Source organism: Euleptes europaea, chromosome 2 (genome assembly GCF_029931775.1).
Source record: "Euleptes europaea isolate rEulEur1 chromosome 2, rEulEur1.hap1, whole genome shotgun sequence".
NCBI lineage: Eukaryota > Metazoa > Chordata > Lepidosauria > Squamata > Sphaerodactylidae > Euleptes > Euleptes europaea.
In genome coordinates, this window is record NC_079313.1 from 44,693,263 (window position 1) to 44,719,648 (window position 26,386).

Below are 26,386 nucleotides of genomic sequence, written 5' to 3' on the forward strand. Positions count from 1 at the left end.
TTTAGCCTCCTCTAGGTTTTGTACCAGCCAGGGCCATGATTCCTTAATGGCCCCTGACCATTGAAGGAGATCAGGAGAGGCTGTAGTAACTCCCTCCGAGAGGGCTAATGAGGGAAAATCCATACCGTAGACCACCTTAAATGGAGTGTACCCTGTGCTACGATGTACTGAATTGTTGTACGCAAACTCAGCAAATGGCAGGAGTTGTACCCAATCATCTTGTTGATAGTTTACATAGCATCTTAAATAGCATTCTAATACTGAATTCAATCTCTCTGACCGTCTGTGTGTGGGTGATAAGCACTAGATAGCCCTTGTGACACCCCCAATAGTTTTAGAAATTCCCTCCAAAACCTAGAAACGAATTGTGCGCCTCGGTCTGAAATTATCTTTTGTGGGATATAATGGAGTCTGAGTATATGTTGGATAAACATGGATGCAAGTTTGTGGGCCGTTGGCAACCCGTTACGAGGCACAAAATGGGCTTGTTTCGAGAATAAGTCTGTAATCACCCAAATAACTGTCTTTCTGCAGCTCATGGGTAAATCAGTTAGGAAATCCATTGAAATCACAGACCAGGGAGTGGCAGGCGTTTCTAAGGGTTTTAATAACCCATGGGACTTTCCCCCTGCTCTTTTTGCTACGGCACAAGTCGGACACCACTTGATATATTCCTCGACATCCCTATGGAGAAAGGGCCACCAAAACTGCCTCCGTACCAAGTGCAGGGTTTTCACAAATCCAAAATGACCTGCCATCTTACTATTGTGATACATCTTTAGTACCTCTAGGCAAGCCTTGGGGAGAACATATAATTTATCACCTTTGAACCACAATCCATTCCTTTCTTGTAGCTCCTATTTTAATTGATTTAATTGACCCTCTTCATCCCATCCCGTCAACTCTGTAAAGTCTTGGGAATTAAAATGTTCTTTCCCCTGGTTTTGATCTGAGATCTGGTGGACACTGCCATTCCCAACTGTTTCGGAGTGAAGACCACATCAATCACTTCTTCCTTTACACTCTCATGCTGTGGTAGACAGGATAGAGCGTCTGCCAAGAAATTGAGTTTCCCAGGCATATGTTTTAATTCAAATTGGAATTTTTGCAAAGAATTCCGCCCAATGTAATTGTTTTGCATTTAACTTGCAGGGATGTTTTAACGCCTCCAAATTTTTGTGATCTGTCCAGACCTCAAAAGGAATCTCCGAACCCTCCAAAAAATGACGCTATACTGATAATGCGTGTTTTATGGCCGCAGCCTCCTTTTCCCAAACGGCCCAGTTTTTTTCCTCTTCAGTGAACTTTTTGTATAAGTAGGCACAGGGCTGTAACTTTCCATCTTCCCCTGCTTGCAGTAAGACTCTGCCTATTGTAACATCTGAAGCATCCACTTGAAGCACAAATTTATTTTCAGGATCCGGATCCAGCCCCTATGCAACGCCAATGCCTGATGCTGTAACCAATAAAAGTTGTGGCCATTTCCATTCCAGCTACAGTCTCCCTGTGTTTAATTGTATGCTAAGGTCATCATAATATAAGGATCCAGGGGTGGTAACTGCATGCCAAGGGCGGCCAGGGTTAGGGGGCTGGAGTAAGTAGCCAGCTCTAAGACACTCCCCAATTCGGCACTAGGCCAGCAATGGAGGCCATGTTATGGTAGAAAACCACTAAAGGCTGGAGTAAGGAAAATATGCTTTTCTAGAGCTAGAACATATTTTTTCATTCACTTCTCTAGTAGTGAGTTTTTCTGTTATCTTCTGTAGGACATAAATGAAACTTTAAAAAAATTATATTCATGTTCAATAACTGCTGTTTCCTATGCCAACCTCTACAGCTCTGAGATGTGGGAGGGGGGAATTGACATTGGGGGAGGAGGCGGGAAGGAGGATTTGCTGTTAGTATAACTGTACCAATAAGTTATCTGCAATACATTTATGTGTAATATAAATTTTGTGTCTTTATTTATAGGGGTGATCCTTCTATAGTGAAACTAAATCTTGCCATTACTACAGGCTACCTCATTTCAGGTAATTGCTGTGTAATTAGTCATGTGTCTAAGAGGTGGTATACAAAGTTCAAAGTAACAAACAGTATATTTAGAAAATGTATAATAGCTCGCATGCCTATATAAAATAATTTTGGTTTTTAATTATTGGATTTTAAGAGTCAGGCTCTAAGATGAGCAACTGTTATAGTAATTTTACTGTATGTCTTGCTTCTTTGTTTATGAGTAAATAGCCACGTAGGAAAAAATGTGATTATTTGATTGCTGATATCAGTTAAATTAAGCAAAAAACAATTGTGCTATTCTAGATTACTTCATAACTGCTCTATAACTTTTACTTACTCTGCCGCTTTCTAGCATTCTCAGGCTGTGTAAAAATAGTAATTTTTAATGGAGCAACAGGAATTACTTGGCTTTTACTTCTCCTGTAGAGTTAGCCTTGGTTTATCATCAGTCATTTGATTACAATGAAAGAAAAAGGAAGTAAACAGTCTTGCCATTAAAGGAATTTTTTTTCCTAATTGCAACTGTGCTCTTTAATTCCCTAGAGACATGAAATTGCATAGACCTGAAGATGCTTGTCATCTGATTTAATTAATTTTACTTCCAAACAAAAGTTGACCCTCCCTGCCTCTGTCCCCTTTTATAGTGGGCTGTGTAGGATACATGTGAATATGTGCCATTTTTTCATGCCCTAAATAAAATTAGTTTTAAAATAGTTCTAAAAGTGCTTCAGGCATTTGGGGGAGGGGATTTTGGTATTAATTGTGGGCACCAAATAAATACCCTTGAGTACCCTTTTCATTTGTAGCAGTTTTGTTGTACCTCCGGGGACTTCTTTCAGTTTTTCCTGTTTATGAAATGAACATTTGCAAACACGGTTTGACCAAAGACTATGGTGGGATGCAAAAAAAGGAGTGTATCTACCATAGGAAACAACAGATCTACAATACTGCCTCAGCCTCTGTGAAGAGTTATTGTCTGCACACTGATAAGCTTCGTTTTTGAATGAGTTGTTTGCTGCAGAAACTGTTGACAGATTGAATATTTCCAAATGTTTCTAGAGGGCTAAGACCAAAAATAATAATACAAAAATACCTTGAATTTGGGCATACTTGCATCAATAGAAGATTGTGATTTCTTGCATTCAACACACAGGATTCTTTTTATTACCTATATAAAAAAAAGCTTATTGCGAACACTGGAATTCACCAGTGGCAAAATAGGAGAAGATCATCCAATTAAACAAATGAATCATTAACAGTCCATTCCTCAAACAATGGCGTGCGGAATCAGCGGGGAAGAGGTTCACCTAATTAGCTTAGGCCAATTCGCGCATGCCTTAAAACAAAAAAAAGCTGTTTCGCGTCTTGTCTTTTTTTTTTTTGCTTTACCGGGGCTAAAAGCCCCATTGAAAACAGTGAGGCTGCTCAAAAGCAGGCGCAGCACCACTGTTCCTGGTGGCGGCGTATCTGGCCGAACTGGGATAGGAAGCGGCTCTTCCTCCCGGCCCGGCCCTGGCCCGCCCCCCTGCGCTGGCACGGCCTCTCTACGCCATGGCCGGCGCCATGGGGAGGCTGCGCTGGCAGAGGGGTGAGGCGCGGTCCCTCTGCGCTCGGCCACCAGCGGGACTAGCCTCGCCACCTCCTGAAGACTTTCGCCCAATGTTTTCAGGAATGGGCTGTATGTAACTTCATAAATGGCTTGACATAAATTTGAGGTTACATAACAAAAGAAAAGCAAAAAAAAAAGTGTTAAGGAATTATTAAAAAGCGTTATTTTTTTACTTTGAAATTTTTGGCATCTCTAAATGTTGCAGTTAGGTTCCAGGTTCTTGTATTATAGAAACTTTTAGGAGGGAAATAATGGTAACTGTAGTAATTTAGTGTGTCTTTTCTCTCTGTCTTTTCCCCCTCTAGATTTGTTGCTTATTATTTTCTACTGGAAGGCAATTGGGGATATATTTTTTGTAATTCACCATTTAGTAGCACTCTATGCTTACTACTTTGTACTGGTGAGTGTCTTGATAATTTCTTAATTTCATAATAGCCTAGATCAGTGGGTTTAGCGAGTAGGTGTAGTAACATCTTAGTTGTATGTCTCCAAGAACCCATAGCTTTTATATTGTATCATGATTAAGGAGAGCATTGGCAACCTTCTGTTATGCTTAGTTTCTAATTTATAATCAAGATGAGATTTTGTATTTCCCTACTCCTAAATATTTATAGGCAGTTGATCTAATTTAAGAGAATTAGTAAATGCCTGCTTCTTAGTAAATACGTTTGGAATTCAAGAAAAAAAAATTTAAATTCTATAATACACTAAAAAAGAAGTAATGCACTGTATCTGAATAGTAATTTAGATTAAGTGAAAAATTATGATACTACCAATAGCTGAGAGTATAATTCAGAATGTATCCTTGTATATTGAACAGAAATGGCAAGTAGTGGTTTTGGTCCATTTTTAGAAAACACCATGTGTTGTAATTCATATAAGGTTTCTTGTGTATGTCATCTTTATGCTTCCCCTTCAGCCATTCATGCACACTGTTCATGTGCATGCACAACAGTTTAATAATTGAGCAGCTCTTTAGTAGTTCTACCTGTTTCCTTTTTGCTGAATTCCTGATCACTAGCTGTGCAATTCCTGATCACTAGCTGTTTCAGGCTACTTGCCTTGACAGTTTTTTAAACTTCGGAGTATTCCAACTTCTTAAACATTTAGCAGCTGAGCTAATGGGTAAAGAGGGTGCATTTCAACCAACTGAAATTGACTGTTAGTAACATACACCACCGGCTAATCTGGGTACCTCCAAGGGCTTTGATTTCTTGGGCTTTTTGTTTGATAGCTCTGCTTTGTATTGTAGGTGTAAAAACAATTCTGGAATGAGCTCATTTCACATAATTATGTTTTGGATTTTATTTTGTTTTAGACAGGTTTCAATCTAAGCGTCCCTCACTGGGAATCAAATATTTTTTGCTTATAAGATGCATTTCAGACATATCCATTTCCATATGGCTAATAATGATCAAAATTATGAGTTATTTCATGAAAAATTGAAACTATTTTATCAATATGTTAAGGTTTAAAAACAGGATTATGTAATAGAAAAGTAGATGGTAGTTGATTATATTGACCATTAGGTTATGAAAAAAATAATTAATTATATCTACAAGCCAGGAAGGTTACTTTGATTTTATAACTGTGCAAATTTATATGACAATGTAATCAGTCTTTTTCTATATACTTTTTAATATATTTGTATCTGTTGCCAAAAAATTTTCTCCCATTCCCTTCCTTTATCCTTGTACTCTTTTTTTGTTCTTTTCCCAATAAATAATATTTAAAAAAAAAAACAATAAATGATAATGTTAACAGCTGCCAACAAATGTCACCACTTTTATTTAATGGACTGTTACATTTATTCTAAGCTTGCTTAAATTTTCTCATTTCTCAATTCTTGTGGCGCTACAATTAACATGTGTAGATTTTTTGAAAAAAACTCATTTGTTTGTAACAACAGAAATCAGTGGTAACCATAGCTGGTAAAGATGTTTATTAAGTTGATGCTGAATCATACAAATCAGTTTTTCAAGTTACGCAGGTTGTTTCATGGTTCATAAAATGTGTAACAACTGTCATCAGATCATAAAGTATAGAATATCAGTTTTACATGCAGGGCAGCCCTGCAACAGTTTTAGATATTTAATGACTCCAATTCCAAATTCCTAAATTTTGCTTTCCTAGAATGCTATCAAGTAGCTGGTTGATGTGGTCCTAATGTTAGCTATAGATTATGTCACACTAAGGTCATGTTGGCAACAGGCCAGTTTCATATTTTTTATGTGAGGCTGATTTAACATAGATAGATACACTGCAGCCCTTGCAGTAGCATCTCAGTACTGGAACTCACAAGGCAAGGGAAAAACTCTTATCCAGGCCATCACTAGCATGTATCCTACCATTCTGCTCCAGTTTTTTCTCCAGGAGAAGAACTACTGAAGGATTTGCGGGGTTCATAGTTTTAATTTATTTTTTAAGTTTTACATTCCTGATTGCTGTTAATGCTTATTTTATTATCTAGGATAGAGGATTATTAGCATATTTTGCTAACTTTCGTCTGCTTGCAGAATTCTCTACTCCTTTTGTGAATCAGCGGTAGGTGATATTTTTCTTACCATAATAAACTGTCTTTAATTATTCTCCTGCCTTTTAATAGTACAGTGATTGCAGATCCTATTTCTGACATGACTTGCAGTGCATTCCTGAAGGGGGGGGTGAACCGCGGCGGCCAGGATGGCGCAGCTGAGAAGCCTCCTCAGAGGCTTCCCGGCAACTGCAGAGGGGGAAAAAAGCCTTTTTTCCAAAATAACACCAGGGAAAAAAGGCTTTCCCCCCACATAGGGGAAAGCAGGCCTGTGCTACTTAAAAAGGTGGCGCAGGACCACTGCCATCCCAGGAGGCATTCCTGGGGCTGAAAGGCGTTTGGAAGCTGCCTTACAGCAGCCCCCTTCCCCGAAATGCCCCAGGAACACCTCCCAGGACACCGACATGGGGACTTGTGCCAGGAGAATGCTGGCGGGAGGCCCCGCCAGTGCTTGAGCCCCACACTGCCACCGCAGTCTAGGGGAGCCGGCATAAGTGGCAGTATGCCAGCATCTGTGCCAGTTTGCTACTAAGCTGGCTCCTAAGACCATTCACACACACACCTTGAGGAATGCACTGTTTGTGTTTTAATCTTAAATGAGTTGCAGTTCCTATCTGCAAATCTAATTGTAGGGTTGCTTAGATGGCAAATATGAAGAAAGATGTAAAATAGAAAACACTTTACTAATTGGAAATATGTAGTGTATTGAATTATCCAAAATGGCTACTGCTAAACTTTCTAAATGGGTAATACAGATGGATAACTATCTTCATAAATATTCTCAAACTGCTGTTCATTGTCATCGACACACATATAGCTACTTATCCACTTCCAAGCAAGACTTCTAAACAACATGACTGTACATGGAAAAGACTTTTCTGACAGAAGGGTTTACCATTAGGGTTGGATCCAGAGTTTCCATTCCTCTAACATTCAGTATAGCATGAATTTTCATGATCTACTCAAGCCTGTTCCATGAGATGCATGAAGTGTATCCTTGATGTATAATAAATATTCATGGAGATATAGCTGCGAGGAAAAAATGTGAACAGTATGGTGCCAATTAGCTATGAAATAAGAAGGGCAAGGACTTTGACATTTCTATGTAAAATTAAAATGCATTCAGCATAAGATCAGTAACAATTTATAACAGCAGATAGACTAGTTTTGTTAAACTGATTAACACCTGTAGTGGATAATAAATACCTAGTGTTTATTAAAGTTTTTGCAAATACAGTTAAACTTCCTGAAAATTCTAATCTTGCAATTTCACACTAGAGATTCCCTTAGAAGTTCTGCTTAGTAATGTTGACTTTTCTATTGAACAATATTTCTTGGGAGATTTTAATATTCTTCCTGGAGTATCTGGATATTGCCTCTTTATGTCAGATTTGTGTCCATTTATTCTTTTGTATAAACTGGCATATTTCTTATGTAGACAGCAGAAAGGCATTAGGCCAATATATGCATGGCAAATTTATAGCAGCTCTTGTTTCCAAACACTCTACTTAAGATACACTGTTGACACCAACGTAATCTAGTCCTACAGGAAAAAAGCCCTTGAACACAAGAAATTGCCTTATACTGAGTCAGACCATTGGTCTATCAAGGTCCTTATTATCTTCTACGACTGGCAGGATCTCAGACAGAGGTCTTTCGCATCACATCCTATCCTTTTAACTGGAGTTATCAAGGATTGAACCAAGGACCTTCTGCATGCACGGAAGATGTTCTGCCACAGAGCAATGTCCCCTCTTTATACAACTGATAAGCAGCATACACTTCTACATCTGATAAATTAGGCTCTAGCTCAGGAAAGTTTAATCTGTTAGTTCTATGTGTGCCACAGTTTTGCTGCAACTTACTAACATGGCCACTTCTCTGGATTATGAAACTACATTTGGTTTGCCAAAAGGATGCATATTCAATAGTTGTATTTACTTTGAAGAGCTGAATATACATTGGCATGATGCATCCCCCCTCCACTCTGTTAGGTGGTATTTTTGTATACAAACTGTATCTCATAATAACTGCATCAGGATAAATGCAAGTCAAAAGAATGAGTACGGTCTCAGAATTAAGATGGATACTCTTCTGTAAAATGTTATATTTGTAAAAAAAAAAAAACACTACAATTCCAAGAAATGAATTCCATAGCCAAGTACTTTTTTATATCTTGTTTTAAGATACGTTCATGACTATGTATATCAATAAAAGTGTTTACTTACAATGAAATGTTCAAGTAATACTGGGCACATTGTGTTTGTAACTAAACATAATGCATTTTTCATATCAAACAGCTAGATATATATACATATTTTTGAAACGTCAAACGTGGCTATTTCTGCTTAGAATTTGAGGGTGCTAACTCATCATTTTTCCTTTTAAACTATCTTGAATAATTCATACCTTCATTGTCCTTTCCATTCCGATATTTTTAGATATACCAGCTCTTGTGTTTCTTTCTAAGTTTGGAGAATCCAGCTCCTTTAGTCACTGTAGTTTAGACAGGGAACAGTGCAGGAGCTTTTGCCCTTTTGATGACAGGTCAAAATGAGTTTGACCTTTCTTAAGCTACACTAGAGCTGTAATACTTCCTTTTTGCTTACCTTTTCTGGCATGCAAATAAGAAATAATATCCCCAAAAGTATTTATTTCTGCTAGAAGATACAATGGCCCATTGAAAATAATGCCCTTAACAATTATGGTGTGGCTACTTCTCACAACACAAAAAATAATGCCTGAACAACACACCTTTCCCAAGTAAGCCTCACTCTTTCTGGAAACTCGGGTAACATTGATCATGAGAAGGAAACATGGGGCTGGATCTTCTAGCGTGATAGTTTTAGTGGGGTTCTGAAATTCCCTTTATGGTGGAGAAAGAAGCCACACAGCAGCAACTCCCACATACTGGGCATCAGGGATAGCTATTTTCTCCTCTTGTACCTAGATATATGTTTAGGGCAGTTGCTTCTCTGAAAGGAAAAGTGGAAGGGATATATTTATCATTATAATGAACCATCAAGATGTGCATTTTTTTCTAAATAGTGCAATATACAAGAATGGTTAGTGCACACAGTCGTAAAATGTTCTTGAAAAGTTTGTCATCTTTCTGTGGTGACTCTGTTGAGCCATTTTAGAGTGTGGTGTAGTGAAGCCTTATCAATAAAAAAGGGCAAAGTGTCCCCCAAATAACTAACTTTCTACTTATCCAATAAGTGCAGAATGTGGTCTGAGGGGTGTTATACTGAAGCATTTACTTTTCCATCAGTTTGCATATATCAATTAATTAAGTTTGAGAAGAACCAGATGGTAAATACTATAAATTGTTTATAATGCTATTTACATTCACGCACATCTGTTTATTGCATTAACGAAAACAGCAAAGCTGTGCTGTTCAGTTTTATTTTTAACTTATGAACTTTGTAACCTTTATAAACAACCAAAGCACCATTCTTAAATTGTCAGCAGGCAGCACATTTCAGACTACTGTGTTTAACCACATTCCTTTTTAAAATTCAAAATATTTGATGTGCTCTTCTGAGACTATTTCTCTGCTAAACCAAATCTCAGTTACTATCCTGAATCTTGGAATTTTTGTCTGGAGTATCACTTCACTGGAGCCTCTATTGTTTTCAGGTTTAAACAGATGCCATGCTTGCATTCAAAAGAAGTCATAGTGACATATGATAAAGTTTATTGTCTGCGGCCGAAGGCCATCACAATCCACCATACAAAACATTAAAATAACATAAAATAACATTAAGATAACTTTAAAACAATCTGACCCACAAGAAACTAGTATTTAAATATGTTCATCTTCCGTCTTCGGTGCAGCCCCACATGTGGGACTGCGCCTGTGCGCAGGCCTGCTGCCATAACTTTTTTACTAGCCTTAAACCTCAAAGTGGGGGATGAATGGGAACAGCTATTCCGGGGAAATCTCAAATTTACTCTCAGCCAAGGAATTCAAGAAAACTGGCTCAAAATGCTACATAGATGGTACATTACACCGAGTGATATTCAAAATATGAACAGTTCAGCATCCGGTTTGTGCTGGAAATGCGGGAAAGCAAAAGGCACTTTCTATCACTGTTGGTGGACGTGCACATTAATTCAAAAATATTGGAAAAAAATTCCTAAGGATATAGAAATTATAATTGGTCAACCTATTGTATATGATCCTAAATTTTTTCTTTTAAGCAATGTACCAGACAAATACAGCAAAGATCATCAGATTATATTAAAATATCTAACAACGGCGGCAAGAATAGTTCTAGCATCAATGTGGAAAACAGAAAAAATACTGAAAATCAAACTTTGGATCGACAAAGCATATGAATTTATAACAATGGCACATCTAACAGAGCTACTACAGTCAGACACTCAAAAATCAAACAAAGACAAATGGCAAATTTTCTATGAATATATTAAAACTAAAAAATAATTAAAAAATCCTTTATTATGAAAATAAAGCTTATGATTATATATAACCTATCAAAAAAACGAGAATATCTAACAGAAGTACTTCAACCACATATCCAAAACTTGAATAAAGATAAACAATCAATCTTTTTTCTTTCTTTTTTTAAGGAATTTATTAAGATTAGAAAACAGTAATAGATTCTTTTAAATGTTATGAAAATGATTTTGGTGATTAAATACAATATGTTAAAAAATGATGACTAAGCAAACTATGTTAGGGGTTAACAAACGTATTTTCTTTACACCTCCCTTACCCTTTTTCCTTTCCTGTATCCCCAGATAATTCTAAAAGTCAATAAAAATATCTAAAAAAAAAACTCAAAGTGGGGATGCCCTTCCCCATGACAGGCGGGACAGGCCTTTGCGCCGAAACCCCCGCATGCTCCTGGGGAGGGCATCCTCTCCCTCCTCAGTTCCTTCTTTGCCGCCGCCAAGAACTGAGTGTTTTCTTCGCTTTCTCCTCAAATTTTCTTCAAGATTTTTTCGACTGTGAGTCTTTTCTTATCCGAAACTGTTGCTTAGGTCCGCCTAGCCAGCCCGCTTCAGATCTACACATTCGAGAGGATAAGGCCAGAGAGAAGAAGTCCTCTGTGCCTCGGTCCCCTCAGCCGCGTGCTGAGGGCCGTGATGGCCCCGAAAATCCCTTTCAAGTTGTGCCCTAAGTGCGCCACAAAAATTCCGCACTCGGACCAGCACGAGCTGTGTCTAATTTGCCTGGGCGAGGGGCATAAAGTGTCAAAATGCGCAATCTGCCAAGGCTTCTCCACACGGGCTCGAAACGCCCGCGCTAATCGCCTGAATGCAGAACTATGGAGAAAGGCCCTGACAGCTCCTTCCCCGTCAGCCGGTTCCAGGACACCCGGAGATACGCGGTACGTCCGCTCCGAACCAACTCCCGGATCCAGCTCGGATCCGAAATCCTCGGATCTGACCTCCCAGTCGGATCTGACCCATGTGGCTAAGAAGCGCAAACACAAAACCAAACATAAGGAAAAGCACTTCGGATCCAGTCCCTCCACCAAGTCAACCACCCCGGCTCGGAAGACCCCGGATCCAAGACCTTCCCATCCGTTACTTCCACAGGTACCGAGGACACCCTCCTTTCACTCGGACTCCCCTCTACAATGCTTCTCGGATATCGAGATAGACCCGCTGGACGACCCGTTATTGCTGTCGGATCCGACCCTTTCGGATCCGACTCCTATGGATCCGAACTCTCCGGATCCGATCCTTTCGGATCCCACCCCACCAAATCCAAGAAAGAATCCTCAACCGTCCACTTCCTCTACTCAACCAACTATTTTGCCTGAGTTGGTAAGGGCCTGGATAGAGTTCTGTAGATTTAGTCAGCTCAATATTCAAGGGAAACCTGTGGTCCTACAGACACCACAGCTTCCATCACCCTTCACTCCTTTAACCCAGAGGAGCCCTAGGATAGACTCTGACCCTGAAGATTCTGAGACCAGAGAGTCGGTTGAAAGTTCAGAAGGGATTTCTGAGCCATCCCCGGAAGAACTAGTAGGTGATACAGAAGCAGTGTCCCCCTCTGAGGATCTGAAGTTGAGAACTGGACAGATGATAAGGATGGCAGAGGCTTTAGACATCAATATTTCCACCTCGGACAATAAACCAAAGGATAAGATCCTCAGCTGCCTTTACCCAGACTCCCCAAGTATCGCCGCTTTTCCAATTCTAGAGGGGCTAGCTGAGGTCACAAGGTCTGTCTGGAAGAAACCAGCTTCCATCCCACCTTCTTCCAAAAAGATTAAGAACCTTTATAGGGTCAAACCGGAATCGGCAGAATTCCTGATGGTGCATCCGCCCCCATCCTCTATTGTCACGGGGGAGATGCAAGCCAGACAAAGACAGGGTCAGCACTCCACCCCTGCAGACAAAGAGAGTAGACGTCTGGATCAATTGGGCAGGAGGATCTACACCTCAGCTGCTCTAAATTTTAGAATCGCCAACTACCAGACGAGTATGGGGGGCTATCAATTGTTCCTGTGGGAGAAAGCCGCCCCCCATATTGAGCTGCTCCCTGATGAGTCAAGGTCTGCCCTAAAACTCATTCAATCAGAAGCTACTCGCTTGTCCAAACAGGAAATCAATGTGGGAAAGCATGCAGCTGAAATTGCAGCCAGGACCGTGGCATCTGCCATCACTCTGAGACGCCACTCCTGGCTACGCACCACGGCACTGCCCATGGATACCAGATCCCAGGTCAAAGAGCTTCCGTTTGAGGGTGACACGTTGTTTGCAGCCAACACTACGGAGTTCCTAACAAACATCAAGAAAGACCGTCAGACAGCAAAATCACTAGGAGTCACTCCATCATTCCAGCCTCACCGTGACAGATTCCAGCATCATCATCAGAGCTTTGCAAACATGCAAAGGGCGGGGCAGGTGTGAAGAATTTTGCAAAACAATACAACTGCAAAGCAACACAAGCACGCAATGCAATAGTGCAAAGCAACACAATACAACTGCAAAGCAACACAAGCACGCAATGCAACAGTGCAAAGCAACACAAGCACCTTTGCAACAGTGCAAAGCAACACTTGACACCTGGGAGTTTGCAAACCATGGAAAGGGACAGAGGCAGCTAGCTATGCATAATGAGCAGGAGGGGGTGGAATTTTTCCTTTTGCATTGGACTTGGGACCAGGCAGATGCATTCTTTAAGTCACCATTTGAAAACCAGTTTTGAGCAAGCATCAGAATAACCTAACTGATCTTATGAATGAGGGAAAACCTGAAGACATAAAAATGAAGCCCCCCCTCAAACCAGGGAGAGAGAGACTGGAGGGGGAACACACACCCCAGGCAGAACCGGCAAAAGCCCCCTTTGGCTTCCCCCCCCACCCACAGAAACTGCTCCCTTCCCACACACACACAGACTCTGCTTTCCCCCTCCCACACACACAGAGAGAAAAGAAAAATTACAGATTAAAGCCCCCAAAGGGGTCTTACTGTGGCTGTCTTCTGTTCCATCAGGAGCGGCTGGGAGGCTGGGTAATCCAATATGATTCCATTTGTATCCAATATGAGATCCATATGTATGCATCTCTCGAGGGTGATCCATTCATCCCAATAGGGAAAAGGGGAAAGCCCATATCTCGGGGGGCCCTGACCCAATGTTTACAAAACTTGGGTGGTCTCTTATGAAGCCTTGTCTGAAGCTCCGCTGAAAGTTTGGGATCGGCACACCCAAAAATGCGCCCCCTGCCGCCACGGAAAGAGAAAAGGGGGAGCCGATATTTCTGCCCCCACTGAACCCATCTTTACAAAACTTGGGTGGTCTCTTAAGAAGGATTGTCTGAAGCTATGATAAAAGTTTGGGGGCTGCACCCCCAAAAAAGCACCCCCTGCAGCCACGGAAATGGAAAAGGGGGGAGAGGAAAAAGGGGTGGAGCCCATATCTCGGGACCCCCTGACCCAATGTTTACAAAACCTGGGGGGTCTCTTAAGAAGCCTTGTCTGATGCTCCGCTGAAAGTTTGGGGTCGGCACACCCAAAAATGCACCCCCTGCAGCCATGGAAAGAAAAAGGGGGGAGCCCATATCTCGGGACCCCTTGACCCAATGTTTACAAAACTTGGGTGGTCTCTTAAGAAGGCTTGTCTGAATATCCCCTGAAAGTTTGGGGTTTGTACCCCCAAAAATGCGCCCCCTGCAGCCACGGAAAGGAGCGAATGTGCACAAGCACCCCCGCACACACACACGAAGATTTCCCTCTCTCTCTCTCTCACCGGCCGGGCCGCACATCAGCTGATTCCTCCAGTACTCAATCCTGACTGATTGGCTAGAAGAAGACCCAGCTTGGCCACCGATTGGCCGGGGGAGGAGAATGCTGCTTACTGAAGGTTATGCTGCTTACTGACAGCTGAATTTGCCGGATTTATTCGTGAACTCTCGAACTCGCTGAATTCGGCCCCCCCCCGGCTGCCCGCCATTTTTTAGTTCGGTTCGTCCCGAACTAAAAACCACCGAATCAAGGGAAATTCGGCTGATTTTCAGTTCGGGCCGAACCGAATCAACAGCCCTATGTAGACACCAACCGGTGGTCTCTATCCAGAGGCTATTACCCCACAGCTGTTACCCCTTTTGCCAGGTTACAGATGAGAAAGCTCCAGAACTGGTTTGTTAGAACACATGACATTAAGCGTCACTGCCGAATGCACAGACTGTCCATCCCGAGAGGGGTTCTCAGATCCCTTCAATGGTGGCTTTCGGACATCAACTTACTGAAAGGCATGCCTTTCGGGTGCTGGTCTCCTGATTTTACCCTCACCACCAACGCCTCCATGGAGGGCTGGGGAGGTCATTGTGGTAATCAATCAGTCCAAGGGAGATGGAGTACCTATGAAACATCCCTGCACATTAACATGCTGGAATTAAGGGCAGTACGTTATGCACTTACTTCCTTTGCAGATATCCTGCAGGGCTCCAGGACTCTCCTTCAATCAGACAATACCTGTATGGTGTTCTACATAAACAAACAGGGGGGCACGGGATCCATCCCTCTATGCAAAGAGTCTCAGAGAGTTTTGCAGGTGGCCATCTCGAACAACATTTACTTGCAGGGTATTCACATAGCAGGAATACATAATACCTGGGCAGATTCCCTCAGCAGGGAATTCCTCACGAATCACGAGTGGGAGATACAAGACCACTTCCTGCAACCTATATTCAGGGAGTGGGGGGGTCCCTCAGGTAGATCTGTTCGCCACCAGACTCAACAAGAAAGCGGACAGTTTTTGCTCTCTAGCAGGGAACGATCAGATGTCCCTGGGAGATGTGTTTCAAATCAAATGGTCGGACGGTCTGTTCTATGCTTCCCCCCCCCCCGTTTCCCCTCTTAGCAAGAGTGTTGGGGAAGATCAGAACAGACAACACTTCATGTATCCTGATCGCCCCCAGGTGGCCACGCCAGATCTGGTTCACGGAACTGGTATCTCTGGCACAGGGGGGTCACATTTCGTTCCCCAACCACCCGGGGCTGTTACGCTGGGGGGACCTAATTCACCATGATGTGGGCAGGCTGCATCTTGCAGCATGGAGGATTCTACCCAACCAACAGTAGGTTTGTCCTCCCCAGTGAGAGAGGTGATACTTCAGGCCAGGAGACCCTCTACCCGCTATTAGTATGATAGGAAATGGGACAGGTTTGATAGATGGGCCAGATCCAAGGGTATGTCCCCCTTTATATGCCCACTCCCCAGAGTTCTAGACTACCTCCTGGACCTGACCAAGACAGGACTCATGGTATCTTCTGTGCGGGTGCATCTAGCTGCCCTTTCCGCCTTTCATGATAAGATTGAGGGTTACACGCTTTTCTCACACCCTCTTTCTAAACGTTTCCTAAAAGGACTCAGTAACTTGTTTCCCCCCCGTTCCCAAACTGACACCTCAGTGGTCCCTTTCCACGGTATTGGCAAAACTCATGCTTTACCCTTTTGAGCCGTTAGCTCATGCACAGATGTCATTCCTCTCGGCCAAGGTGGCATTCCTCATCGCAGTTACGTCTACTAGACGTGTAGGGGAACTAGCGGCTCTAAGAATTGACAGCCCTTTTCTCAGAATATATAATGAGAAAGTGGTGCTACACCCCAGTATTAGCTTCAGATCTAAAGTAACCTCTAGTTTTCATATGGCCCAGGACCTGGTCCTACCAGTTTTCTTCCCACACCCAACTTCTCGGGCAGAGAAGACCCTCCACACCTTAGACCTCAAGAGGGCCATACTTTACTACATTGATAGGACCAAACTCTTTAGAAAATCAAATTCACTCTTTATTTGTTACCAAGGTCCCAAGAAGGGCAAAGCCGCATCATCCCAGTCCATAGCTCGATGGGTAGTTTCTGCAATTAGAATCGTTTATAAGCAGGCAGGAGTAACATGTCCACTGGAGATTAGAGCCCATTCCGCTAGGGCGCAGGGCTCTTCCGCTGCTTTCCACAGAAGGGTCCCGATCATTGACATCTGTAAGGCGGTGACCTGGGCATGTGAAGACACGTTTGTCAGGCACTATGCACTGGACCTGCAAGCCAGAAGAGATGCGGATGTGGGCAGAGCAGTGCGTCAGACGTTGTTCTCCTAGATCGACGCCCACCTCCTGATGGGTAAGCTTCCTAATTTCCCACATGTGGGGCTGCACCGAAGACAGAAGATGAAAACAGAGTTGCACTTACCTGTAACTGCTGTTCATTGACGTCTTCGGTGCAGACACACATCCCTCCCTCTGACCCCGCTGTCAACCTAAAAAAAAAAAAAAAAGGAAAATTAATAAAGGGGACAGTTTATTCAGACAAGAGGAGTTTTTTATTGGCTCCACGTTTACAGCTTTCCCTGATCTGTTGGGTCTGTAGTTTCGCTTGTACGGGGCATGACTACCGGTTGCTCTATCATATGTATTGGTTGGCGGCGGGTGAGGAACTGAGGAGGAAGGGGATGCCGCGCCCAGGAGCATGCGGGGGTTTCGGCGTGAAGGCCAGTTCCGCCTTACAAGGGGAGGGGCATCCCCACTTTGAGGTTTAAGGCTAGTAAAAAAGTTCCGGCGGCAGGCCTGCGCACAGGCGCAGTCCCATATGTGGGGCTGCACCGAAGATGTCAATGAACAGCAGTTACAGGTAAGTGCAACTCTGTTTTACGCTCCCTGATTAGAAACAGCTTTAGCTCGGATTTTCTTAGCTGCTAAAGCAAAGAGTGACACTTTGTAGGTAACATCAGGATTGGCATCTGATAGGAGAAAGAGCAGCTTCTCTGAATCTGGTGAAAGATTTAGGCCCTTTAAAATCACTCCGAGGAATTTAAGTATGGGCTGTTTGTAAAGAGGACAGAATAAGGTGTAATGAGTTAGGTCCTCTGGTGCGGCTCCACAAATACATAGGCGAGAGGCCCATGGTGTTCGGGAGTAAAGTCCAGCTATCCAAGCTGTTGGCATGGTTTGAAATCGGAGGGAGGTAAAAGCTATTCTGAGATTATGAAAGGGGATACTGACCAAGTATGATGCTCTGACATGATCCCTTTTAAACTGTTTATAACATGGTGAGAATTTGGACTGGGAGATTGTTTGCCTGTCTGATGCAGCATCACGTGTGAACACCCAATCGCGAACGTTGGTTCCTGCTATGGGGACAGCCTGGGTGTCATCTGATATGGAATAGCAATGCAGGATGTTGTTATAGCAGGCTAGCTTGTCAGCATTACTTTGCATCATCAATTTAAAACACTGCCTGCAATGTAAATTGGTGGTGTAACTGCTTCGCTTTCTCAAAGATCTTAAGGAAGTCATAGTGTACTCTACCATAGAGTCCCACTTGCATTTACCAGTAGCATATACCCTCCGAGCTGAGCCTGAGGACAGATCCTACCAGAAACTTTAGTATCATCATGCTTCCCTTCTGTGTTAAATTGGTCAATTACAAAAAAGCACAGTTGCTGTTTTCCCATAGATCAATCCCATGTTGCTCTAGCTGTAAAAATGCAGAGGGCAGGTGAGAGAGAGAGTATCATATAGGAAAATCAGGCCAGTGCCAGTATTGGGATTGAATGCATGTATGGCGGGAGTGGGGGAGGAGAGAGAAAAGCATATTCCTACTTCACCAATGTGGTGTCGAGTTGAACCACAAGAGTGCAGTAACAATGCCAGCCCCATCATGTAAGTCTATTTGCTTTGTGCCATTTAGGAAAATGACTGATGGGAGGAAAGCTACAGGATTGATAGCATTTACATGGAATGGGATCATTTTGCTTTCCAGCACTTTTTTGCAAGCTGAAATGGAGCAATATTGATCTCTTTGTAATTTCATTTGGGTCAGAGACTTTCACAACATCTTGTTTAAATTCAAAATGTATTGCTAAGATTCTATTCATTTCAGTCTGCCAGCCAAAATCAAGAACATCCAGTTATAAGAATAAAAATTGCATTATTTGACCATGTTATTTAAGGTTGTATTTAGACAAAACAATAAACCATGGTTTGTTTAAACTGTGGTATGTGCAACAAACTGTGGTTTGTCTACCAGATGTAAGTAATATATTTCTGGTTTGTGAGTAAGCTTGGTTTGTCTGCTTCATGTTTCCTCTATGTATCATAGCAGGGGAGACATTTTCCCTGTTCTCTCATCTCTGTGGCCTGGCAGCCATTAGGAGTAATATTACTGAACAAAATGTGGTTTGTGAATTCAGATGACACAGCAAATCACAGTTGGTATAAACTGTGGTTAATAAACTGGCTAAACTCTTAGGCTGGTGCAAACTAACAAAACCTGCCTTGTTGGACTGTCTATATTTAGATGTTTTAATTTACTGGGGTTTGATCAAATGGTTCCTGAGCCATAGTTTAGTATGATGCCTGAATGCTTGGTGGGCAATCAGCTAGCAGAGAGGGGGTGTAGCTAGAGAGACAGAATGTCCTTTAAAGGCACCATGCAGCTGGAATTGCAGGGCTTTCAGTTGGCCTATGCTTTCTTCTCTTTGAGCAGGAGGCTAACAGTGCAATTCTATGCAGAGTTACGCCCCACACTATCCCATTAGTATGCAATAGCCAGGACAGAGAAGAAACACTGGTGTAAGAATTTACTCTCCATACTGTTTACCATACTAACATGTATTGACTTCAGTAGATTTAGAAGGATGTAATTCTGTTTAAGATTGCACAGTAAAAGGATTAGTGCAATTTAATAATCCAGTATTTCTGCATTCAAACATAACAAACTGAAATTAGTGCAAGACAAGCCACAGTTAACAAACCAAGTATAAACCATGGTTTAAAATTCCAGTTCAGTTTCTGGAACAACCTGTTTGTTAAGTCATCACTCTAAGCCAATATTTAATTAAACTGTGGCTTATCAAGAATGCAGAGTAGTTACAAAATGCCCGAATGCAGTAAGCAACATTACCACATTTGCTATGTATGTCACACAATACAGTCAAAATGAAAACGATATACCATTAGAAAAAAAACTTCATATGTTTAGAGAAGAATTATTTGAAACTTTTGGTTGTTTTTTAGAAAGTGTTTAGAAATAAAATATTTATAAAAGGCAGAAATTCATAAACAGGATGTTAGTATAGCGGATGTATTCCCAGATCCCAATTTGTGTTTACTACTTGCAAAGAACAAATATGACAAGCATGCTACCTACTTGATTTGATTTGTGTGAATATCTTTTTCTCTCATAGGTGGTTTTTTGAAGTGTTGGGGTATTCCAAGTCTTCAAAAGGCAACATTATCAATGGAGTACTCATGACAGTCGTGTTCTTCCTGGCAAGGATCGTAGTAATGCCAGTTTACTATAGCCATGTTGCTTTTGAGTATGGAACAGAAGCTTTCCACAGATTAGGATTTGCAGCTCAAAGCGCCTGGTTTATCTCCAGCATTGTGTTGGATGTCATGAACTTAATGTGGATGGTCAAAATTACAAAGGGATGTTACAAAGTTGTTTGTCTTATTGGACAAGGAGAAGTCAAAGCTCATAAGAATGGAAAATCTGACTAAAAGACTTAAAAAACACCTCTTAACAGCATTTTTGTTTCATCGAAAGAACAATGCACACTTTTGCCATAAAAAGTTCTTCTTATGGAAAGAAGGTATTACCTCTGTTTAAATTTAGCCTTTCCCTTGCCCAGCTGTCTGGGCACCCAGGGCCACGTCATTTAAAGACTTAACATTTGGTGGAATGGGAAACAAAGACATGTTGAATATACCTTGGCAGCATATTCTAATCACAAATGAACCTGTAAAGGAAGAAGCTCTTCTAGCACTACGTTCCTAAGAATTTTCACTCAGGTTTCTTTGACTAATGTGTTTTTAATGTCTGTGAATGTCAGGATCTCTAGTTTACGTTCTGTTAATATGACAACTTTCCTGGCATGTGTCTCTGCTTTCTCAGTATTTGGTGTTCATAATTGAGGTTTCCTGTTTTGACAACTTTTTTTACATTTTTGCAAGTATTTTGCTTTGAATCTGTCATCTTTTACTGCATTTTCTGCTGCCTTACATACATGGATACAACTTTTTGGGATTTAAGGAAGAATTTTACATAAACTGATCTAAATTAGAATTTGGGGTTTCTTTTTCTTTTTCAACTCATTATATTCAGCTGTGGATAAACTGCTCTTTCCATCCTTTTAAAAAAATCTGAATTCCATCACATGTTAGCACGGTATGCTGTATGGAGATAAAAGCAAATTCTTACTCCAGGGTCACTTCTAAGTCATGGCTGTTGGGACCTGCATATGTTTTTAGTGTAACCAAGACATTTTTATGGTGTGTCGCTTAATGAGAAAACTTTAATAATTTTGGAATGTAAATTGGTATCAGAATAGCAGCTGAGCTTGTCAAACAAAATTTAATGTTTTACTAATCACAATCAGTTTTCATTTTAAAACATGCTAGAAAACATAGTTCATTGATACAAATACTATTTTTTTAAAAACACACATTTCTTTCATTCTTTTTAACTTCTACAAAGCTCATACATTAATTGCTATTATAAGAAACAACTATTCTTCAAAGTCGCTCAACTTTTAACAGAAATGTGCTGATGAAGACTGACTAAAAGGAAACATTTGTAATGAAAAAAATTATTGAAAAACATGGTTGCATTAATTGTACACAAATTCTCTTCTATGGCTTCCAGATTATCTTTCTGAATTCTTGAATTGTTTCTCAAACAATCAAATATTCACCTGTGTTAGTGTTTAAGGTTTTTTAATATCGTATGTCATAATTTGCTGCTAATGTAGTGTTCATTTTTATGTTTGTGATGCAAATATGCAGAAACAGGCTATAGAGAACAGGCTATTTTGACCTTATTTTTGACTGTAGAGAACAGGCTATTTTGACTTCTTATTTTTGAACAGGCTTCATGTTCCTATTGTATATTGGCCTATTGCTGCTTTCTTAGCAAACCTTATACAAGAGATTATTCATAAAACAGATAATAGCCTGTGGCTACTAGATAATATAGGCGTAAAGAAAGTGTTACTAAAACATGTAGAGTCTCCACTTTTTCAGAGCTCTCCAAATTATCTCTATCTTGGTAAATAGCTCATGGGTTTTGAAGATTATAGTGACTGCTGTCGTTTTAAGTATCCTTTTTGTCATGCCAGTTAAACCAATTCAAACCATCATCAGTTCAAATCATGTTTATCTCTTAAAGGTCTGGCAGAATAAGTAGTGACTTGCATGTGTGAAAGATCTGCCATATTTCAAAAGCCACCGAAGAGTTTTCCTATTCCCTTGAACACAGTACTTTCAGTGGAGGCCGCTCACACTTTCAGCTCCAAGTCATCAATTCCTGCACATCAATGTGCGAACGAGCCTGTAGCTATTTGTTTACCAAACAGCAATTCTCTATCCCAGAGGTGGGGATTGGGGGATGGAAAAGCCTTGTGGAAATTCAAAAATAAATCTCTGTGTTTTTTTTCTTGGTAGAATTGCAATGATTGCTAATGACCCATCATTTTTATAGTCCAGGCTTGTTGCATGATATAAGATAGCTGTTCTCTGCAAACAAGTACTGGGTGCTAGGCTTCTTGTCTTGATTTGCCATTTCTGATTTAGTGAAGTGCCTTGTTACAGGTTCTAACACATTTGCTATTTGCAGATTGGCTTCCTTGAGTTCATAGTTGAACTAGAACTGAATGTTTTTGTTAACATCCTACATTAAAAACTGTTTTTTGAAAGTAGTGACCTGATCTAATGTGTTAAGAGTAATATTCAAGGAAAGGGGTTGTACCATTACAGAAAAATTGAAGCTCCTCTCGCTTCAGTTTAGAACTAAAAGGTTGATTCTCTGTGTAAGTCTATCAGTTCAGACATGTTTTGCTCATTGAACACTTTAAAGATCAACACAACTTTTTGGGGTTTATCGTTTAAAGCTTAGCACTGGAACACGGGTGGCCTGCTCTCAAACCAGATTGGCACAGTTCCCGTTCTCTCCACAACAGCCATAGCAGAGTGGTAAATCCCCACCACTACAATCACCTGGATGCAATAAGGATGCTCATTCTTCTCTGAGAGACCCACTCCTTTCCTTGCTTCTGGTACAAAGACTGTTACAAATTGAATCCAGCTGTGGGTACCAAAAGAAGTAGCAGGATCCCATCGAACAGGAAAGTCCAAATGTGTATGCTGGTAACTAGCAGCACCAACAGGATTGGCATTTAAGTATCTGTATCCATACTGGTTTAGTGTGTGGGTGAGACCTAATCAGGTGGCTGTGTCCTTTTGATTTTTCGGGGAGTTGGTGTTAAGACAGAAGGTGCTTTTCAGTTTGTCCACACAGTATCATGTAGCATCCCATGTTTATAGCAGAACACCATTAGTATATTTTGCAAGTCACTTTACTGTTGAATTGGACTAGAGCCTGACAGTACTTTGCAGTATCTGAAAATCCTCTTCCAAACATTTCAGTTGTACTGTTTTAAATAGCCCTGCATACATACAGTATGGCTGGCTGGTATCCAAAAAGGCTATTAGGCAGCTACAGCCTTCCTCCATTTTTTTCCACTTACATCGTGAGGGTTGTGGTCTGAAGATAATTTTCTGAAAAATCACAGTATCTGTAAGAACTCTCCACATGGCTCTCTGTAACTTGGGAAGTTCAAAACGTTTATATGATGTTGAAGAACATTTAAAGAAATCTGAACAGCCAATCAAATCTCCAATAGTCAATCAGAAGCCTTGCTGGGCAAAAGCCCTACCTGGATTCACCCTCTTCCTAAAACAGTGGATACCTGAAAGTGCTATTTATCTAGCATTCAAATTAATTTGGATTACATGGATTTGGTTCATAAGAGGTTTTATATCAGCAGCTTTTATTACTGGGGAATGATATAAATAAACCAATGTCTTTCTTCCTATTTCTTTTACTTACATGGAGCAAAAGAACATGCTCTTTAAGGTTTTGCATTTGAGCTTATATGAATTTATAATATATATATATGAATTTAATGCAATTTTCTTATTTGCAGAAGGAATTGACACGTGCCATGTTAGGCTGCTGTCAGAAAATACGTACAAGATGCATGATCAGGAAGCTCACTTTTGTTTATTTAAAACTGTTAAACTGCTTTACTATCACAACCAAAGCAGTGTGTACTTTCATTCATTTCAACATAAGATTTAAAAAAATATATATGATATACCATGGAGGAGTTGGTGTCCTATGGTAGTGAATGCTTTCTGGCAGTATCCATTGTAAACTTTTGGTATCCTATCCTAAGTTTGAAGTGTGTATCTTCGATCTAATGTGTTTTACAATGCTCTCATATTACAATTCTCTAAACATTCACTATCAAAATAGCATTATACTGCAGGTTGAGGATGGCCAATGTGTGTCCATTGGATTGCATTCAGCCTCCCACATGATTTTTCTGACCTTCACAAACATGCCTGTGCAGAAATTTTGTATGTGCACTTGAGGGTGTGTGTGGAAATCATGCTCTGAGTAGAAGAGAGATGGCATGAAGACAAAAAAAGAGGAAGCTGAAGCCTTCCTGGCAAGTGCCTCTTCAAGCCTCACATTATATATTTCCCTATTTTTCTTGCTTAGTGGCTAGAATGTTCATGGGTCTTTCCCATCCACTCTGAACCTGGTGGTCAAACTATAAATGTATAGTTCCTGACATTCTTTCATGTTGAAAAGCAGCCATGGGGACCTCTGATTTTGTCCAGGGGCATGGCATTGGGTGGTTATCTATGTCTGAACTGAAACCGTGTTGGCAAGATGAAGTTTTGATATGCTGGTGGAAGAAATCACTATTAAGCAGTACCGAATGATGGGTACAATTTCCATTGTTCTCTGAATGGGTTGTACAGCTCAACTCTAAGCATGTTTACTAACAAAAGCATTGCACAGAATCCGGTGGCTCTTGCCTAGCAAGTGTGGTTAGAATTGAAGCATTGGGAGTGAAGTTTCTTGGGCATCTTGTATCCATTTTGGTAGTGCATATCACATGAAATGTTCTTCTTTGATTTCTAGCCATAACTTCGATTTCATCTTTAGGAAAAGGTTGCTTCAGCATGTGCCTAAATTTGAGGAAACAGTCTTATTTGTCAGTTTTAGCAGAAAGAATTTTGTGGCTGAGGAAAAACAAAACTGCATGAGAATTTCTGTCCTGGTTGGGTTTGGCTCCTCTCCAGTGAAGGAGTTATCATGATCAGAAAGATCCCTAATGTAATGCTGAATAACAAAGAACTTCAATTTAGCTTTACTATGCACTTGAGCCCCTAAACTGTCTGCAGAAATAACAGACTAAATTAGTGTTATGAAAATTGTTTTCAACATCCAGGCATGGTTTAATGGCCCAGATATGGAACATCTTTTGCTGCAGAGCAGAAAATCTTAACAGTGGCTTAGATGCAAAGAAATGTGCAATTAATTGTATGATTCCATGTTGGTTTGGGATCGCCATGCTGCACGGTAAGTTGTTTTTTGAAACTATGGCTAGTTTGAAAGCAGTTCAATAATGGGTCCTTGCCATTGCGATTTGTGGGGGTGGGGGGAGTTAAAATTCTTAGTACAGGCAGACGAGACGTTAGGTATACCTGAAGTATGAACTCTTTTGATCTCAGACAATGGTAGATTAACAATCCTTTGAAACCTGTCAGTCTTTGTTAAAATTTAGCCCACCAATGTCTTAGAGCAGTGATTCCCAACGTTGGTCATGCGTACCTCCAGGGGTATGCCCCAGGATGTTTAGGAGTATGTGAAAAAAATTGAGTACTGGCTGAAAAAGGCACATATGCCATAGAAGAACGGGCCGGAGGAGGTGACTGCAGCAGATCTCGGTGCACTCTGGGATGGTATGCAGCTGTGGCAAAGGCGGAGTGGCAAAGGGAGAGCCCAGGCGCACCTTGTGGTTGGCTTCTTTCACCTGGTACCCAGTGAGGGGTGGAGTGGGGGAGCCGGCTGCTTGGACTCTGCGGAGGAGATTTTCAGGCGCCCTGGTTGGCTGGCTGCGAGCGAAGGTGCAAGGGCGCCTGCTCGAGCCCACCAAAGGCCAGCTGGGGTGCCTCATGACTGCAGCAAGCCAGGCGCCTCAGTCATGAACTGCACGTGTGGGATCTAAAGCCTGCCGTTGCTGCTGCTGGCTGAGAAGCGTGCTCTGTTCGCAGCATGGCTTTCTTCAGGTAAAGCGCCCGCATGCCGGCTGCTCTGCTGCATCACGCTCTCGCATGGCCCTGCCAGGAATACCCTCCCCTCCCCAATCATTGTCGCTGCCCTTTCCAGATGAAAGCCAAAAGGCCACAGGGGGCTGCTCTGCTTCATCACTTCCTGAGAGCTACAACAGACTCTTGGCCGAAGTGGCTGGGGCTGGTCCCTGCTTCTCTGGAGCACCCCCCCTTTCTGGGCTTGGGGACGTAGTCTGGATGTTTCTAAATGTTTCCCTATTTTTTTAAATAAAAAGCAGCCCAGTGCAGGTTATATATTGGGGGAGGGGATAGTCGAGAGGCTGTGCTCTTTTTGCTAACTGGAGGAAAAGGATTGGGTTGCGGGTTCCAAAGAACAGAAATGGGCCTTCAGTGAGTTTCTGTTTATGGGGGGGGGGGGGTAGCAAAGGGGCCATGGTCTGTCAAGTCATAAAATAAACGGAATGTGAATTTCCCCCCTCCCATTCCCCCTCTACTTCATGGGGACTGTTGTTTGTTTATTTGTAGGAGGGAAGAAATGAGTGTAGAGTGGCATCAAAGATATAGTTTCCTACTCCTCCCCTGGCATTGGTGACAAATGG

At 41.5% G+C, this 26,386-nt stretch overlaps 1 protein-coding gene across 2 annotated transcripts in view; it reads left to right on the plus strand.

Moving 5' to 3' along the window:
* Positions 1-20,148, plus strand: part of TLCD4 (TLC domain containing 4) — a 42,353-nt gene extending 22,205 nt beyond the window's left edge. For both annotated transcript variants that reach the window (XM_056844522.1, XM_056844523.1), the window contains exons 4-7: positions 1,972-2,030; positions 3,928-4,022; positions 6,093-6,166; positions 19,826-20,148. In XM_056844522.1, coding sequence (XP_056700500.1) covers positions 1,972-2,030; positions 3,928-4,022; positions 6,093-6,166; positions 19,826-20,141 — 544 coding nt within the window. In that variant the 3' untranslated portion in view covers positions 20,142-20,148. The remainder of the gene's footprint in view (positions 1-1,971; positions 2,031-3,927; positions 4,023-6,092; positions 6,167-19,825) is intronic.
* The last annotated feature ends 6,238 nt before the right edge of the window (positions 20,149-26,386 follow it).